The following is a 20,816-nucleotide window of genomic DNA, read 5'->3' as shown; positions in this document are numbered from 1 at the left end:
AGCTTAGACTGCCAGAGAACTCTGAGCAAAAGCATGAGCGGTGTTATGTGAATAAAGCCACACAGCTGCCAGAGAGCTGTCAAGAGACAGCATGGCTGAGATCAAGGAGAATCTGCTACCAAGTAGAGAAATAAGGATTTTGACAATCCTCCCGACTTCAGTTACCGTACTCCTGATACAGTATCTAATTCATTTGGAAGCATTCATGAGTTCTGTTCTGAACATATAGACTGGTAAAAATCCACCAGGAACTCTTGAGATAATTTGGGTAATAACATGGCCAGTGAGTCAAAGCACAAGCTATGATGCGGCCAAATGAAGATCAATGATATGTGCGCCAGTAGGCACAGGAGAAGAACCCTGGCCATATCACTGTTTAATGAATAGCTCCCAGTGGACCCCAAGCTGCAGGAAGTCAAATATTAAAAATGACAAATGTGTTCTTTAAGGTAATAGAAGTGCTGGGCAATTTAGATGAGGATCATTTGAATGTACTAAAATATGTTTCTTATTTCCCGAGGTCAAATTTGCCTATGATGAATAAAGGGATTGTATCTTAGGCAGCATTGAATTATCTAGAAGAGAAAATCAGAGAGATAATAATTAAAATAGCCCATGTTGCCTAATAAATGCTCTTACTGTTTGTGTGTGTGTTTTATAGAATATTTTAATCTGTGTTTGATTGATGGTTCTTTTGAAATCTTATTAATTATACTTTTTCTTAAAAACTAACTGAACATAATTGAATTAAACCTTCACTTTCGTTACCAGTGACATTGGTGATCAGGGCCATTGGAAAGAATCACTTTTCCCAATAGGAATACAGACAGCAATAAAAACCTTGCAGAGATTCTAACCCCTTATCACATTATCCAAATCAAATCTAAAACAATTTTACCTATAAAACAGTAGTAAACCAAAAATGTAATATATTGCAGCTTGCCGGTCTTCAGATGTGGTGCCTACATACAATTTAAATTTTTAGGCTTTTTTTCCCTCTCTTTTCCCTTGGTGATCTGGCCAACAACACCCAATCTGTATTCGAGTGCTCCAACTTTGGATGAAGGAGCACCGGGGCCAGATTTGGACAGCAGCATTGTAGAGCTGCACGATTAATCGTTAAAAGAAATTGCAAACTCGATTCACCCCCCCCTCACGATCTTAAAGCGGAGTTCTGGCCACAAAATCGACAATCGATTTTGGGCCATCCGCTTGCTTTTCGTCACCTGAAAAATAAATGGATAGTTGCGATTTTTTTTTTTTTTGTTTACTTACCTTGTTATTGAAGAAAAATATACTCACCTTTCTTCCATTTCCTCCCTCTGCGGCTGTGGCCCGCGCCGTCACTTCCTCTTAACATTGATTCCTGGGAGCTGAACGTCATCGCTCCCAGGAATCAATGCGCCTGCACCGGCCCCGCTCGTCACTTCCAGTACGGTGCCTCATTCCCTGCTAAACAGCTTCTGGGCATGCCCAGAAGCTGTGGAGGGATGACGCGCCCGCACCGGAAGTGATGAGTGGGGCCGGTGCAGGCAAATTCTGGGAGAACAGGACACGGAAGAGGACGCAGAAGAGGACGCGCTGGCTTCAGCTGCCCACACCTGAGATGGCAGCGCTGGAGAAGAAATTTTCAAGGTAAGTATTTCTTCTAAAAGGTAAGTGCGACCCAGGACAGTACAGAGGCTATACATTGTGGAATGTACTAGCCCTGACTGTCCCGGGGGTATTTTTATTGAAAACCTTTTTCGTGGCCGGGACTCCGCTTTAAAACTGCATGTCCTAGATTCTTACAGACCCGTTCTCTGCTCACTCACAGCTGTCAAAAAAAAAAAAGAGCCTCTTGAAAATGTTTACCAACATTGTTAAGGCTGCTAGATAACTATAAACACAATGTTTTACAATGTATCATTTCGTTCTTTTAGATCAAAGGAATGAATTTCCGTCAGTAAGACCCCTTTCACACGGGCTCTCCGATCAGGTTCACCTGTCAGTTTTTCAGGCGGGCCTGATCTGATGCTCCATGGACCTCTATGGAGCAGCGAATGTCAGCGGTGACATGTCCGCTGACACTCACTTCTATCCGATCCGATCCTGTCTGTGAAATCCAGACGGATGGAAACCCTATTTTCCATTCATCTGGAGGATCGGATGAGAACGGACAGGCAGTCCGTTTTCATCCGATCTCCTATAGAGGAGAGTGGGGATCCTATTGGTCTGTCTCTGCAAAGTAAGTGGAGACAGACCTATCATCCGCCTGCTCGGTGGATCGATCCCCGCTGAGAAAACCAGAGCCCGTGTGAAAGGACCCTAAGTGAGGGCAGTTTAACCTCTTAAAGACACAGCCTTTTTCTGACACTTGTTGCTTACAAGTTAACCACTTAAGCCCCGGAGGATTTGGCTGCTCAAAGACCAGGGCCTATTTTGCGATTCGGCACTGTGTATTTAACGGACAATTGCGCTTTCGTGCGACACTGTACCCAAACAAAATTGAAGTCCTTTTTTTCCCCACTAACAGAGCTTTCTTTTGGTGGTATTTGATCACCTGTGCGATTTTTACTTTTTGCGCTATAAACAAAAAAAAAAGCGACAATTTTGAAAAAAATAATATTTTTCACATTTGTTTATATGAAATTCTCAAAAAATTGTAAGAATCTAAATTTTTTAACATTTTAGGCCAATTTGCTTTCTGCTACATATTTTTGGTAAAAAAAAATCGCAATAAGCGGATTTTGATTGGTTTCCACAAAAGTTATTGCGTTTACTAACTACGGGAAAGATTTATGTCATTTTTATTGTTTTTTTAACTAGTAATGACAGCGATCTGCGTTTTATTTTTTTTGCAGGACTTTGACATTGCGGCGGACAGATCGGACCACTGACTGACATTTTTAATACTTTTGGGGGTACCAGTGACATTACTACAGTAATCAGTGCTAAAAATATGCACTGTTACTGTAAAAATGACACTGGCAAGGAAGGGGTTAACTTTATTAGTGATCAAGGGGTTAAGTGTGTCCCTAGGGGCGTGATTCTAACAGTGGGGGGCGTGGCTTTTCATGTAACCACAGAGACATACGATCCTACATAGCAGGATTGTATAGTCTCTGCAGTTACACCAGGGAGAATGACAGGCTGCTTTGTTTACATTAGCCGCCTGCCTTTTTCCCTCTCCAGCGGGAGATCGCGAGTGACCGGCGGACATCGGAGCCTTGGAGGCGCATGCTCGCCCCCTATTGGCTCGTGGGCGAGTGACGTACCGGTACGTCACTTTGCCCAGGAGGGGCTGACGGCCGCAGTATATGTACTTGCGGCGGTCGGCAAGTGGTTAAAATCAGTATTTTCTGCTAGAAAATTACTTAGCAATTTTTAGCAGAGAACCTAGAGAATAAAATGGCAATTGCAATCTTTTATGTCACATATGGCGCAGAAGTCTTTCAAACACCGTTTTTTTGGAAAACAAATACACTTAAATGAATTAAAAAAAAAAAAAAAAAAAAAGGAAACAGTAAAGTTAGAAAAAGTGATTCTTATTTTATCTAGAATTGTGCAGCTTTACAACATTGTCAGTCTTGGGGTAGGGGAGTGTAAATGTACCAGCCGATTAAACTAAATTAAACTAGCTAAACGACAGCTAACACTTTATAAGCAGTTACAGCAAACTGTTTTTTTTTTTTTGCTCTCGGGGTGAAATAAAGTAAGTAACCTAAGTAAATAAAAGCTGACCATTGTAAGCACTCCTGTCAGTGTTAAATTATTTATATCATACCTGTAACTGCAAGAGAGCTTGACAGCAGACTTACTGGACAGATCACCAGGTGAAAATAAAGGAGAGAGAGCCTGATAAGAGTTAACAAGCTGCAATATAATAATGGCAATAATGTTTACTTTTGGGTTTAATTATATTTTTAAATGCATTGAATGATTTTTAAAATGTGCGGAGAGTTTTAAAAGTATTTATTTCCTATATTGTTTTGAATACCTAAAAGTTACCTTTGGGTGGGTGACTTCTGCAACCATGGCAAAGAGTCAGTAGGGTTGATTTACTAAAACTGGAGAGTACAAATTCTGGTACAGCTCTGCGTGGTAGCCAGTCAGCTTCTAACTTCAGCTTGTTAAATTAGGCTTTGACAAAAAAATAAAAAATAGACGCTGATTGTTTTTTTTATGCAGAGCAGCACCAGATTTTGTGCTCTCCACATTTAGTAAATCAACCCAGATGAATGCATGGTGCTTATAAAAAGCATAAGAGCATGCCTAGTTTTCCTTGAATACCCCACTTTTGCAAACAAAACTGAAAAGAACTGCATACTAATAACATAGCGTTCAATATATTTACACTTCTAAGAATACCACATGCAGTTATGCCATACTTGTAATGGCATATGCATACCTACAATCAAAGTGTATCTTGTGGATAGAGTGGTAAACGTTTTTTATTGAATCTTTTTAATAAAAAAAAAAAAAAAAAACACATATTCACATAGATGGTTGGAAGAAATAATGAAGGGTATTTGGACGTTGTTGGTTGGTTATCAAATTCCAGCTGCCATAATTTTATTTCAGATTTGGAGTCAAATATCAGACTGAATACAATGGTGACACAACTACTGTATATTATTTTCTAAATTGCCCTTTCCACAGATATCCCAGAAGCTCTATCTTGGTTTATTGCAGACTTCTGTATGCAAAATTATACAGGCATACCCCACTTTTAAGTACACAATGGGACCAGAGCATGTATGTAAAACGAAAATGTACTTAAAGTGAAGCAATACCTTTTTTCATTTCTCAATGCATGTAAATACACTAGCTCCATAGGAAATCTTGGTCAGCTTGACATGGCATTGCTCCCAAACAATTTGACAAGGACACCAAGCTTGGGGAGCATGTTAAGGGGATCCAGGACTATGACATAGTAGATTTCCTAGGCAAGCTGGCCAGCCACAAACGGATTATGTTGTAGTCCTGGGTCCCCTCTCGGTGCTCCCTAAGCTTGGTATCCCTGTCACTTATGGTTTGGGAGCAGTGCTATGTCAAGCTGACCAAGATTTCCTATAGACGCCAATTTTAAAAACCGGGAGTAGTGTCATGCCAAGCTGAACAAGCTGTGTCCTTACTCGCGAGTGTACTTAAAGTGAGTGTACTTAAAGCGGGGTATGCCTGTACTGCCATAACCTATGCTTCTTTTTTTATTGTATTATTTGCTACAGTGACCTTAATTGTATCAAAGAGATTTTGTTTCTAAAGTGCTGCAAAAATAGTACCCTCAAATTAATATTGCTCTATATTTTGTATGATATTCCCTGGAGTCTGACTTTCATCAATATGTTGCATCTTGGCAAACTAAGCCAATACACTTGGTCATATAGCATGCCACTTGATCTAGTCTGACATATATTGGCCACCTATATCTGTGCTCAGATTTGACATTCATCTGGTCACTTGGTTATTTTTCGAAGCAGCAGAAGTGTTTAAACCCTTATCAGCACGAAATTCCAAAATAATTTCATGCTGTAACTCCTGCAACAAATTGGGTTTAAAAAACAACAAAAAGCTGTCATTAATGGTAATATCCAATGATTTGATGGCAAATCTCCCTGGAAACAGCCGCTATTCTTTTACCCTTTTATGTACAAGAATGGAATATCAGGAGTAGTCTGTGTAATGCTGTCACCATTGGGCGAGTATTGCAGCTCAGACTGAAGCAAATTGTGAGAAAGTAGGTAGCTATTCCCCATCTGTCATTCTCAGGAAGATATGTACGAACTGTGGCCAGCCTAGGCTGCACATAAACTTTAGAAGGCAATCAGACTTGCATGCATGATATGACCATCACCTTAGAAGCAAATCATGGGGGCTCCACCAACCAAACAAATATGTTGATTAGAGGAGCGGTGAAAATATTGTTTAAGATGGATGCTACCATTGTTGCTGATCTCCGAGAACAATAGTTATGAAGAGCAAGGTTTTTTTGTAAATATGTAATATTACCACTGCAGGGCCATCTTACCGAATGGGCACGCTGGGCAGTTGCCCGGGGGCCCCACTTGCCCGGGGGCTCCATCTGTCCAGCAACCCAGCCAAGCATGAGTTCAGATTGTCGTATGCATCCCACGGCCGAACTTAGCAGGTGGCAAGCGCCTGTCGGCCCCTGCGCTGCTGTCAGGCCACTTGGGCCATGGAAGGGATAGCCCATAACTGCAGCAATGCCTGCCTGCCTCCACAGGAACAGGCACACACAGGACAGTCGAGTCTGACTCCCGTCCATGTGTGTGTTCACCGGACTCAGCCGCCGAACTTGAAAGCTGTCATTAGCCTGGCACTGCTGTACCAATAAATATCGCCTTATCGATAATTTGCATTTTTATTATCGTGGGTGATTGTGTAGGCGGGGCCCCAGTGCACTGCATTGCCTGAGGCCCTTTAATGCTCTTAAGATGGCACTGTACCGCTGGGATATTAGCTAGCAGGTCATTTCCCTGTCATTACAAGTTTGAGGTTGTTCATGAATTGAGCAGAAATGCTGATTTTCAGACTGTCACCTCATCTTTGTGGTCTGCTCGCCAAAGACTGACAAATATCTTTGCAAAAACAACAAGCAGGGTGGCATCAGTCTATCTGCTTAAGTGCTAGGATTTGACATTTTGTGCACCTTATCTGATGGAAGCAGTACTTGCATTTTGAATGTTTCTTCCTTATATTTTAATTTGAGGGTGGGGGGGGGGGGTGTGGTTACAAGAGGTTTCTTTTTTTTGGGGGGGGGGGGGCAAACTGCAAAATCTCTGTGAGCAATAACAAGCACTTCAGATATTGGAAGCTCTAATTATCTCCTCAAAGAATTGCCTTTAGATATTATGATTCTTATCTGAGCATTGCTTTGAGCTTTAGGATTGCGGAGATACATTTTTATTAGGCAATCCAATGTAGTTTGAAAGAATACAGTATATGAAAAACCCTACAGCTTTGCTTGATGATATACTGTGTGTGTATATATACAGCTGTGGCCAAAAGTTTTGAGAATTACACAACTATAAAGGCCCGTACACACGTACCGATTGTCGGCCGTAAATATTCGGCCAACGTCCGATCGGCCGATTGTCGGCTTGTTAGTATGATGCTTCCGACAACCAACTGCGACTTTTCGGCCGAACAAAATCTTGTGTGCATGCTATAAAGTTTTTGTTGGCTAACACCAGAACGGCCGATTGTTCGTCAGTCAGTACAGATTTCGGCCGACAAAAGCCAGATGAGCAAGACTGGGAATGCTCAGAGAAGAAAAAACACACGGAAAGTTAACCAACACATGACATCACTTGTGTGCAGTCTTGAGCACTTTGTGTGTGTGTGGGGGGGGGGGGGGGGAGTTTGTTCACCCGCCTCTTGAGGATTGACCACAAGTTCTCAATAGGATTAAGGTCTGGGGAGTTTCCTGGCCATGGACCCAAAATTTCGATGCTCTGTTCCCCAAGCAACTTATCACTTTTGCCTTATGGTGCTCCATCGTGCTGGAAAAGGCATTGTTCCTCAACAAACTGTTGGATGGTTGGAAGAAGTTGCTCTCGGAGGATGTTTTTGTACCATTCTTTATTCATGGCTGTGTTCTTAGACAAAATTCCCTTGGCTGAAAAGCAACCCCGCACATGAATGGTCTTAGGATGCTTTACTGTTGGCATCACGCAGGACTGATGGTAGTGCTCACCTTTTCTTCCTCAGACAAGGTTTTTTCCAGATGTCCCAAACAATCAAAGGGATTTATCAGAGAAAATGACTTTACCCCAGTCCTCAGCGGTCCAATCCCTGTACCTTTCACAGAATATTAGTCTGTCCCTGATGTTTTTCCTGGAGAGAAGTGGCTTCTTTTCTGGACTTTTTGACACCAAACCATCCTCCAAAAGTCTTTGCCTCACTGTGCGTGCAGATGCACTCACACTTGCCTTCTGCCATTCCTAAACAAGCTCTGCACTGATGGTGCCCTGATCCCGCAGCTGAATCAACTGTAGGAGACGGTCCTGGTGCTTGCAGGACTTTCTTGGGCGCCCTGAAGCCTTCTTCACAAATGCAGTGGAAACGTTTTTATGGGATGAAGTTAATTTTCATGGCAAAGAAGGACTTTGCAATTAATTGCAATTCATCTGATCACTCTTCATATCACTCTGGAGTATATGCAAATTGCAATAAAAAAAAAACTAAGGCATCAGACTTTGTGAAAATTAATATTTGTGTCATTCTCAAAACTTTTGGCTATGGCTGTACTGTATACTTTAGCTCCATCATTATATAGCAAAAACTGGCTTTTGGAAGCTTGGACAAGTTGTAGTAGTTGTGTGCTGTTTGAATTGTTGTTACAAGACATTCTCTTTTCATGTGATTTTTGGCTTATTTCACACAAAACTGGAAGAACTCTGCACATCTCTAAGAATTGTAGTGTGACAGTAGCTGACCTCTTGTGCTATAAGGGATGAAAGCTGTTCTGTTTGCTATGCAAAGTCCTTTATCTGCTTTTTCATGAATGTGACACTGTAGGGAGTGTTTGATTTTGTCACTGACACAATCTGAATGGGTTAGCTGCAGAAATTCATTTTAAGGGTCAGCAAAAAAAAAAAAAAAAAAATGCTTTAGATAAAAGAGCTAATATAATGCTTTGAGGCTTACAGGACATGTATATAAATAATTAGCAGATCAATAGTGAAAAATTCAGACATTGAAAGCTCAGATAACTCAATATCGACAAAGGGCAAAGGGACTCAAAAGGGGAAAGCTGGGGATGCTGTATAGTGAATGTAAATGTGTTTATTTTTATTTTTTTTATCTGACCCTTACGGACCTCCTAAAATCCATTCATGGACCACTTAGGGAACTCCTTTGTCAAGGGATCATAAAGAAAAGTGAGGCAGAATTGCACTTCTACCTGGCTCTTGAAAGGGGTATTGAAAGTAAATATTCTATTTGACATTTTAATGTTTTCTGTAACTTCAATCCTTTTTGCTTTTCTAGGATCCTGCTGGAATTTTTGAACTGGTTGAACTTGTTGGAAATGGCACATATGGGCAAGTCTATAAGGTAAGTGACTTTGATTACCTAACAAGCTCAAATGTTTTACATTTTTTTAAATACTTATATGTAATACATAGATTCTTTGATGGATTATGCCATTTGAAATTTATCAACAGGGTTGGACCAAAAAAATATACAGATATACCAATGTTTATATCTGTGTAGGTTATGGCAAATATTTGCAAAAAAAAGGAAAAAACGATATTTGCGTTTTGGATTATACAATCAGACGCTGAACACTATACCTTTTTGATACTTGGCATATGACAAGTGAAAAAAAGAGTGCAGCGCTATATCTAACAGTGTAATAAATGAACACAATAAATTAACAACATATGATTCAAATAAATATAATAGTCCAGAATGTTCTCAAAAAAACTCAATAAGTGCATACAAAAAAATCAAATTTGTAGAATAAAAAATTCTTGTAAAAAAAAAAAAATGTTTGTGTAAAAGAAAGACCCATAAGAAATTCCATGCCAAGTGAGAAATGTATCCAGGGACAGCAAATGTGACGCCCAGGAAATATCCACACTGGGGGCTTACCAGAAAGCTAGTGACCCCCCCCCCCCACCACCCTCTTAGGGAGGTCAAGGAGCGCTCTATCAATTAATGAATCCAATAATGGAAACTTGAACATGTACTCGAGTGACCCCAGGCTGCCAATTCCCAGGTGAAGCCAGACAAGTGACACCAGATAGATAATTCTCCGGGTCTTAATCTGCAATCAATGGGTCATATATATGCAAGATAAAAGGCTCCAAAGTGCATTATTGTAACAACATCCCTTTTTCGTAAAAAATAAGTATTGCACTTACATTATATTTGCAGTAAACAGCATGTAGATCATTCAAATCCGCAGATAGGCCAGTTTCCAACATCAAAGATGGCTGACCAGTGACTGCACATGTGCTGTAGCGTGTGTCATAACTCTGCCCTATGCATTTCATCAGAGGTGACGTCATCAGGGGACATGTATGGCAAATGTTTGAAAAGTCATTCTGAAGCTGGGTATACAGACCAAAAGTCAATCAGTTTAGCAGGAACCAGTGGACAGTACATGTGTATTTCTCTCTGTTCAACAGAAACCAGTGTAACGACTGGCTTCTTTCAAATGGACATACTGGAAAACCAACATACAATCAGTACTTGCAGTCAATGGCTAAATTTTTATTTTTTTTTATCATGCATGTAGAAGGTTTTTTTTATTAGTAGCCATTATATGTATTTTAATGGATAAAGTTATCCATTATCCTATATACCTTGCAGGTACCCATAACAGATCTTAGGCATGAGAAGAGTTTATAGGCCCAGCTAGAATATTTGTGGCTGGCATGCTTACTTTACCATGCTTGTATATTCCAGTGTTGCATGTCTCTGGCCACATCTAACCTTTATGGTAAGCTTTGTAAGCGGTCTTGTAAATGTTTCATGGTGTAATTAAAACCTGGATGATGAATTTATATTGTCAACAGTAAAACCTGGAATTCTTACAGTGCTTTGTTTGCTCTGAATTAATCATTTTGATCATCAGAATTTGCTTTGTAGAAATGTATTTACTGTAAAGTTGTGTACTATTTAAGAATGATTTTCCAAGTATATCTTTATCCTTCATAAATCCAAACGTTAAAATACAGCTGGACACAAAACAGCTTTTTTGTTATTCTTTCCTTTATAACTGGAAGCCATTTGAAAACTCTATTACATTGAAATAGCCAGTGACTAATCAATGAGAAGAGCAACAGTTTTTATGTTTTGCTGTTTAGATTCTGGATTTTAGTAGAAAACTACCGTCTGAATCATGATTGGTTGCTAGACAACCGTAATCCTTTTACCATTGTTTCCTAATGGGATTCTAACATTTTTAGGCTAAATGTTTAGATAATTGAGTTTAATGATGCACAATCTATTGCTTCTTTTTTGATAAACCTCGAATTCAAAAACATATTTTTAAGGCCACAGAATAATCGCACATGGACAATTATCACAGTGAAGCAAGGGGCTGAGAAGTGTCTCAAGTTGAAGTTAAATGCAAAAACATCACTTTATCAGACATTCTATGATTATTACTGTAAACTCCTTTAGTAATATACCATATAAATAACTGTTTGAGGTTCCACATTCTAAGGGACATTTAATAACATACTTTTAAAGCAGGTCAACATAGACATGATTCATGCATGTTCTGTGAAGTTAGGAATTTCCCCAGCAGGTGTACAGGATGAAAACTGCTAATGCAAATTAGACTTTTAGTTTATAGTTCCCATTTGCAGAATGACAAGTATGTAATGAATTTACTTGACAGTGAGTGGTATCAAACATGGGGGTTCTCCATAGAGATTTAGGTCATTGATAAACTAAATGAATTGCCTTAGGCACATGTAGAGCAAAACAAATTAGCTTAGTGGTTTGTAACATGTTTTTGTATTTTGAATACGGCAATGAACATGACAAAGGGCATTTGGTAGCCGTTGATTTGCAAACTGATAAGTTGTCCCCTAATAAATATGTCCTTCAGGTGTTGCCTTACCTCTGTATTCTTCATGTTGGTCTCAGCACAGAACAGAAGGTTAAGTAGAACTAAAGGCAAAACTTTTTTCTTCATTTTGGATAGTATTAGGGAGAGTTATAAACCTTGCCAGGTTTTTTTTTTGCCATCTGTGTGCCATTGGGGAGATTTCCCTTCACTTCCTGTTCAATAGCCAAAATAGGAAGAGATAGGAAATCCCTCCAAAGTGAATTGGAGTGGGACTCCCTGGTTGGCACCAGAATTGATGCTCTCATTGAAAAGTTTCCCCTTTATTACTGGTCTGAGGACAAGTCAAAATTTGTGATTTTTCTTCTTCACTTTCAATGATAACCGTAAACATGACAAATAGAGAGGGCTCGTCTTCCTAACAGGCACATAGACAGCAATATAAGCCTGATGTGTTCTAATCCCTCTCCACTCCATCAAAAATAAAAAATAAAGTTTTGCCTTTAGTATATGTTGGTTTTCCAAATTTGATATCTATATAAATAAAGGGGGTTTCTACTTCATTTTAAAATCAGACCTCTCCAAGTGATAAAATGGAGAGATACATTTCTTTTTTTTTTTTCTCCAAGAACCAATGCCAAATGTGTGCACATTTCTTTGAAAGACCCTTCCATGCAATTTTAAAGCAGCCGTGAATGAGGAACATTGCTAGAGTAGTGGACCCTTTCACACAGATCTCTGGATACAATATATCCTCTCTAGTATAAAGTTCCTCTTTATGTATTATTTATGCATATGCTTCCCCTAGGTATTTTATATGATACAATCTGGTTTCTAAGTAAAACCTAGTAAATATGGGCCGAATTTGAGACAGCATCGGCTGGTTCAATAGAAAATGGCCGACATTTGGCCCGTGTGTACTGCAGTCTGTCCAACTGAAGCCTGCCATCCGGCTGGCTTCTGTCGAAGAGGCATGTCCAAAAAATGTCTGCAGACCGGCTCCCTATCAGCGCTCTCAGCCCATGGCAGAACACAATAGCACAGCAGGGGAGATCGCTGTACTAACATTGGATTGTTAGTACAGCGGCTCCCCCGGAGCTGTCAGTTTTTTTTTCCTTCAACCCTGATTCGTTAAAAGAAAGAAAATACTAGACAAAGTACAAAGCTTAAAGCACTGCAGTTGACCTAAGTATTATTGGACAGACTATGGATCCAAATAAAGAATTAGTGTAAGGATATGAATAATATATTCAGTCATATTGGTAGGTATTCTCAAGGCATACAGCTAAACACACAGCTACAATACATACCATACATATCTATATGCTATGAACTGTTTAACCTGGCAAAGGTTCTGTCTTTTGTTCAGTGAGTATAGAATTGACAAACTTCTTATACTTCCAGGAAAAACGCTACCACTCCTTGACTTAGATTTACTGCTAATGGGATAAAAGTGATGATGCGGATTCATTGTCTTGTTAGTAGGTTTGAATGGAGAGGTACCATAGGTGTTCCCCTGCCTTGCTATACAGTGTGGCAGATGAATATAAATCAGAAATCTATACAGAATTGCCGGATGGTTTATCTGGAATCATGCTTTCAATCTGTCAAATGGTGTGTTTCTGTGTATGGATTTCTGATATTTATACAGCTCTGCCACACAGCACTGCCCGACAGGGCAGAAGACCTATTTTTTCTCTGCTGCAGCTAAGAAACACTTATAGGTCTTGCTCCTCCCCCAGCCTGTACAAGGACTGCAAAAGTAATTCAAATACTTACATTTCTTCATTTAAACAAATATATTTTTTTATGTATTGCATGCAAAGCAGCATTAGATTTATCTTTTATATCTGTATAGAGTTCAATTTTAATAAAACTAATTTTTATAGTGTGAACATTTTCTACAACATTAAAGTGAGTGAATTCCTTTTGTGAAAAGCAAAATGTAACATTCTGGACAGATCCAGATACAAATACATTAAACTGCCCTGATCCCACTACTGGTAGGGGGTTCTTAATTTCCTGGGTAAAACAAAAATTGCAATTCTCTATTGTTTTAATTTTAAAATGAACAAGGCTTTTACTAGTTCTTATTTTTTGAGTAAAAGTCACCGTTTGCTTTCAAGATGCCTATTTCCTGGATCTCGCTGTCAAAGGCAAGTTGAAACTTTAGCATAGTTTCTTGGCACGTAAATTGTTTGAATTCCTGAGAAGAACTTGTTTGCAGCTATTCCTATAGTTTCCACATAGCTAAATATGTGCATTGAATAAACACCACCTTGTCTCACCTATGATACTCTGTATGTTAAAGTTGCTGGCTGGGATGAAATACTTTTATGCAGTGAGTCAGCCATTATATTCTTTAAACATTGGGTATAAAAGACTTGTTAAGGTAAAGAAAAAAAATGATTTATTTTTTTCATCTATTTATTTTCTCTCTACAAGACATACAGTAACATCAGTCAGTATTCATTAATGTAGTATTAAATGTATTCCAATCCTTGGCACTAGCATGCAGTGAAACCCATCTCCACCATCAGAAGCTCTGAGGCAGACACGCTAGTGCTTAGACCCTGCCCTTGGATGAGCCCACATCATCCGCCAGGGTGACCTGCTTGTGTACTTATTCTGCTTATGATGTGAACCTCTCTACTGCTATAGCTATTGGTCTCTGATGGTGACCCCTGACTGTGACAATGCTATTTTTTTTGCTTTGTATAAACTTGTCATTTAGGTATACTGACCCTGTCATTAAGGCTCGGTTCACACTAGTGCGACTTGTCGTGCGGCTTGTGACACAAAGTTGCATGACAAATCGCAAACCTATTTATTTCACTGCCACCTGTTCTAATTTATGCGGCTAAAGTCACAGTGTCTTTAAAAAAGGTTCCTGCATTACTTTGATGAGACTTTCTCGTGACTTACTTACCACTACCATTATACATATACAGTTTCAGACTATTCGTCTATTCATAGATAAAATCTTTTGATACATTAACATACACTGATAGGAATATATACAATAAGCTGGTGTCATTCACATGTGTATTATCTTATTAATGTATTGGGAAAAATATAATAAGGTTAGTAAAGGTGTAAATCCTTAAATGGCATAATTTTGTATTAAAAAATCATCGCATGTACATTCATGATGTTCATGTAACAATTTATTGCAAGTTTTAATGCATTTAGTAAAATCAAATAATAAAGAAATCTATTGTGTTAGGTATATAGTCCTTTTAGGATTTGTAAAGACTGGGCATGTCAAATTCAAATTTAACTGTGGAATGAACTAAGTTGAAATAAGGGGAAAAAATATGTCGACTAAGGGCCACACCTATTTAAAGAATAAGTGCATGATTACCTATAGAAAATAAATATGCTTTGTTCTTGCTCTCTATATCATTATAGAGTTGAAAATAGGCATATTTTGATGCAGAAGCTGCTTCATGCCGCCTTGTGTTGGGTTTCCATAGAATAGGAGCTTTGAGCTTTCATATAGTTAAATAGTTAATCTGGTTAAAAAAAGACACAGGTCCATCCAGTTCAACCAGCATAGAAGGAAAAAGCAAAACAAAAAACACATCCTCCATATATATACAATCCTATACCCACAGTTGCTCCAGAGAAAGGCAACCCCCCCAATAAAGCATGGTCCAATTTACTTCAGCGGGGGGGGGTCCTTCCTGATCCCCCAACAGACAATCCGGTATTCCCTGGATCAACTTTACTAATATCTACCAGTTATATTATGTGCTTTTAGGAAAAAATCCAGACCTTTTTTATTGAGCTAGCCAGAACCAGCTTTTGAGTCTATTCCACGTTTTCACAGCTCACTGTGAAGAAGACTTTCTGTATTTGGAGAGTAAATCTTTTTTTCACCAGACGTAAAGTTTCTATGAAACTTTATTTCTGTGTTGCAAAGTGGTGTGCAGCAGCTACAACTCCAAAAGTTGAGTATTTTTGACACTAAAATGATAGAGGGCCAAGAAGGAGAGTATTTTTTTTTTTTTATTTGGAAATCTTGCCCTTTCCCTTTGATTTCAGAAAACAATTTATAGTGTTTCATTCTTGATCATTATATTAACAACTGAATTTTACAATGCGTTTTCCAGGAAAATAGCATTAAGCATGGCTTCACACAGTAAAAAGCCTGGTAAGGCATGGCAGTGCTATTAATTTAGAATGGCACCCCTGTGCTGACAGCACCAGGTGCTGACCGATCTACACTGCAGCATAGCACAGTGCTAATAGCTTGCAATATGGTACAATATATAAGTACAGGGGGACAGTTGTTTGCTGTGCACTGGCATTCCATTGGTAAAAAGAGTCTTACAACACCTTTATTGTTAAGAAAAATGGCGCCTTCTATGTGTACCAAATTATTTAATCACTCTGCAGCCACTATCAATTTTGGGAATAAACCCAAAATAGCTATCTGTTTAAATTTGAGGCGCTGCGTGGTAAGATTATAATGCATACAAAAAGAATATATAGTGACTATCTTGTGTTTAGAAAATTCTTTAAGAAGATAAACAAAAAATATCCACGTGTATATTGTGAAAAACAACACAAATCAATATACATACAAAATTCCAATGTGTAGTTAAAACATTATAAACAGTATACTGCGTATATAATTGGGTATCTTCTACACCCCGTGCTTAGTTTTGCTCTACAGTATATTCCCGTCACACATGTGTTCATTTGTGGTGTTCCTCCACCTTAGTGTATGGGGGGGCTATCAACCAGACGGATTTGGGCCACCAGGACACCCACAGCTTTGCAAGTAATAAGGGTCACCGTTAAAGCCTCCCGTCTTCCAAACCAATCTCCTCACTCCAAAATGGTCACGGCTTAGTCAAAAAAGTATATTTAAATGTTGAATCAATCTCCAAATCAGAAGTTTTCCCAGAAAAAAATCATAAGGCAGGTGATTGTGCAATGTGTTTGTTGAAAATTCCATAATCTCATTTAAAACAATTGTAAATTCACTCACATTTTGTTGTGCCTAAAGTGGCACCCACTGGTAGACGTTTTTGGATATGCGCCATCCGCTTCAGGAACCGGCCTGTGTCAGCTGCGTTCCCCCAAGAACTGAAAGTGACGAAACTGGAAGTATCACTGCTGTAGACCTCAGTGCATTTCACCGGATGGCGTCCTTCGTAACCCTGGGAAATGACTAGAATCCATGTATGTGTCTGCAAATGTGCTACAGCACTGTTCACCGCAAAATGAAGGATAAAACAAAAAGTATAAGCAATATTTAACTAAAAAGTGGCATTTGTTTGTGATACGCACTGCTTTTGCAAACTAAATGTCAGGGTCGAGTATAAAATAAATGTTAATGAAAAACAAATTCCCAGCATGAAAGCATTCAGTCATGCATTTTACATGGACTGAGTGCTATAAATACTCTGTTATTTGCTGTAGCTATTTGTAGCCTGAATCAAAGGTAAGTATTCACTAAAAACCTCTGACTGATTGAAGATGTGAACCCCTGACTGATTGAAGATGTGAACATTAAATATTTTGCCTGGAATACATAAAGCATCTCTTAGACACTCTGTTGGTACTACTCTGTTGGCAAATGAATCTGCTCACTCAGACAGCATTTTGTCTGCAATCCAATGATCACACATGCAACCCAATTTACTCCAACATGGAAGAGGGCTTTTTTACCACCACTTTTTTATCACCAAGATGTGGTAATAATCAATTTGTTGCTACCATAGCAAAACAATGTGAAAGGGTCACACATAAGAACTACCAGAATTTGTTGCATGTCTGAGAAATGGCAAGGCGTTCATGAATTTAGCGGACTTCTCAATACCACCATAATGCCAGAAGGTGCTACAAATGCTTTATTAAATCGCCTATAATATAAATATTTCCCACAACTGTGCGAACGTTTTAGGCAGGTGTGAAAAAATGCTATAAAGTTAGAATGCTTTCACAAATAGAAGTTTTAATTGTTTATTTTTATCAATTACCAAAATATAAAGTATATGGAAAGAAGAGAAATCCAAATCAATATTTGGAGTGACCACCCTTTATATTCAAAACAGCTTCAATTCTTCTAGGTATACTTGCACACATGACATTGGCTGTATGCTTGGGGTCGTTGTCCTGCTGCAGAATAAATTTGGAGCCAATTGCACATCTCCCTATATTTTCTCAGCATTGAGGACACCAATAATCTTGACCAAATCGCCAAATCCATTTGCAGAAATGCAGCCCCAAACCTGCAAGGAACCTCCACCTTGCTTCATTGTTGTCTGCAGACACTCATTATTGTACTGCTCTCCAGCCCTTCGGTGAACAAACTGCCTTCTCCTGCAGTCAACTATTTCAAATTTTGACTCATCAGTCCAGAGCACCTTCTGCCATTTTTCTGCACCACAGTTCCTATGTTTGCATGCATATTTGAGTTGCTTAGCCTTGTTTCCACATTAGAGGTTTGGCTTTTTGGCCATAATTCTTCCATGAAGACCACGTATGGCCAGACTTCTCCATACAGTAGATGGGTGTACCTGGGTCCTATTGGTTTCTTCCAGTTCTGTGCTGATGACACTGCTGGACATCTTCTGATGTCTAAGTGAAGTGAGCATGTGTGGTTCATCTGCTGCATTAAGTTTACCTGACCGATCACTGTGTCTATGGTCCTAAACATTGCCCGATCAAAGGTATACTTAATGTTGATAAATACAGGTACTTATCCATCATTCCTTACCATCAGGGATGCGTGTGATCTGCCCTACTTTTATTAAGCAGGACAATGACCCCAAACACACAGTCAATGTCATTATGAATTCTCTTCAGTGTAAAAATGAACAAGGAGTCCTGGAAGTGATGGTTTTGGCCCTTGCAAGGCACTAATTTCAGCATCGAGTCTGTCTGTGATTACATGAAGAGACAGAAGGATTTCAGGCAGCGTACATCCACAGAAAATCTGTGGTTAGTTCTCCAAGATGTTTGGGATAAACTGAGTTTCTTCAAAATGTGTGTGCAAGTGTACCTAGAAGAATTGATGTTTTGAAGCCAACGGGTGGTCACATCAAATATTGATGTGATTTAGAATTTTGCTCTGTTCGCTCACTTGGCATTTTGTAAATTAATAAAAATAAACAATTCAAATATACATTTTTTAAAGCATTCTTACTTTACAAACAGCAAAGTATATAGTGAGTACAGTACACTTCCAGCACTTAAGGTTACTGTAAAATTCTAATAACCAATATACTCAATCAATTTTCAGCGCTACAACAGGATAGTACACTAATATTTCAATAGTGCAAAACGGTTGTGATCTAGAGCAAAGGAGTCCATAGAAAGAAAAGATTCTCTCAATATACAGTTGCCAGTATTACTATTACTAAAAGGTCATATTCTGGACCTCTTATTTTAACAGGTTGTTTTCTTGCATGCTGAAATTCTATTATACCAAGTACAGTAAGCTCCCTTCATCAGCCTCCAGGCTGATGGGACACAGGGACATTCACTCCTTTGGTAGCAGATCCAGGCTGTCATATCCCCTCCTGCACAGCAGTTCCGTTAAGCACAGTCCCGGCTTGGCAGTGGACATACTCCAGCTCCACTTCCGGCACCGCTCCACACACACGAAGGTGCTCCAGCTTTGCTTCTTCAGTGGCTTGCCATCCATCCCTCCAGCTACCAGTGGGTTGAGCCACCCATCTGCCCAGGACAGATGATTATCCACCTATTGATATGCCGGTAACCTGTTCCCACATGTGAATTCAATACCTCATATCTTTTAGAATTTACACCACCAATAAATTGGAATACTACACTTTCTTGGCTTTCTTGGCACCCCTATCCCCACTCACTCCACCAAGTGTGCCAAAATATATTGTATATGAGACAGAACAAGAGCTTCTCAATCCCCATAATACTCTATTTCATTACAGTACATGCTACTGGATGTTCTAATGCAAAATCATAAAAGAATAGAAACACATTATGTCCATTGTAATGTATTGACTAAAGCAAAGATATTTTAAAGTATTTACTAAAGCAAATATATTACAAGATGTTGTTAAGCAACGTGGGATTGAGCAGCTCTTGTTCTGTTTTCTATGTAAAATTAGCTGACAAACTAGCTTCAATCATTTTTGAATATGTGGCACAGCAGAAAGGTGCAGAAAAATAAAATTTCAAGAAAAGTCACAAGTATCTATGCAAGCTAACTGGGTCACTGGGTAACTGGTCAGCCAGCAAGGAAACTAACATTTTCAAATGCAAAGCTCAGTTGCAGCAGTTTCCATGCTTCTCTCATGACAGATTTCCTAAAATGACATATTTTATACTTGACATTTGCAGTGTATGGCATAAGCATAGTAAAAGGGTCATTGTAAAAATAAAACCGGGATTATCTAATCATCAGTTGTGGACATTTTCAAATACTCAGTTAATACTAGTAATTCCCAGATTGGTCATATCACTTGGGAGAAATCAAATCAAAACCTCTTCCCTGGTGTTTTTTGGAGTTGGGTATACTGAGCGTTGTTGTGCTATACTCTTCAGACCTCCTCTGTAGTGAAACATGAAGAATATGTCCCAGCTGTTCTTATTTTTCTTTCTGCTAGCAGTTAATAATTACTGCTTTATGTCAACCATTCAGTGCAATCTTTGCAGATGCTTTAGACAAGTTTAGGCCTTCATTTTTTTTAAATTATAGCAATTTATCCTCAGACAAAGGTTTCCATGGAAACAGTGTTTCTCTTTCGTTCATTGACAGACACAGCTCCTGATCTTTTTAACCATTGGGTTATACTGCCCACTACAGGAGTATGACACTAGGCAAAAAAAATGTCTGTCTATGCCCCTATGGGCAGTCCCAGGGGGTATACTCCCTCTCTCTGCTATAGGTACTCAGCTTTTTCTGCCTAGAAAGGAGTAAGGACCTAGTTCTTTGCTGGGATCTCTGGTCCTGGCAATTTTTTTTTTCATAGCTAGAATTTTTTTACTCCTGGTATTTTCCTGTGGGATCTACAATCAACTGCCGGCCTGGACGACGGGGTGGAAAATTTAGATCCAGTGGTCCAGTGGACCCAGTCTGGCCAGCGAGCACGCATAGACCTCAGCTCCGCGCTAGGTTGGCCGCGAAATAGCCCCACTCAACGGGGCTGGCCTCTGAGTTGAACCCCTCGTGAGGTCGCACACTACCGAGTCGCAGCATTCCTCCTGGCTAACAACCCCCCATTTCTATGGCAAGGGGTTATGTCTGGAGTGGTGCCCATCTTGTTCCTGTTATGGTAAGTAGCTG

The 20,816-nt window shown here is 39.3% G+C and overlaps 1 protein-coding gene across 11 annotated transcripts in view; it reads left to right on the top strand.

Moving 5' to 3' along the window:
* Nucleotides 1-20,816, top strand: part of TNIK (TRAF2 and NCK interacting kinase) — a 478,118-nt gene that overhangs the window by 106,477 nt on the left and 350,825 nt on the right. For all 11 annotated transcript variants that reach the window (XM_082249643.1, XM_082249642.1, XM_082249649.1 and 8 more), the window contains exon 2: nucleotides 8,995-9,060. In XM_082249643.1, coding sequence (XP_082105769.1) covers nucleotides 8,995-9,060 — 66 coding nt within the window. The remainder of the gene's footprint in view (nucleotides 1-8,994; nucleotides 9,061-20,816) is intronic.

The sequence above is a fragment of the Pelophylax lessonae genome (genome assembly GCF_965119305.1).
Source record: "Pelophylax lessonae genome assembly, chromosome: 3".
NCBI lineage: Eukaryota > Metazoa > Chordata > Amphibia > Anura > Ranidae > Pelophylax > Pelophylax lessonae.
The sequence above is the reverse complement of the archived record's forward strand: the minus strand, read 5'-3'. Positions and strand labels throughout refer to the sequence as shown.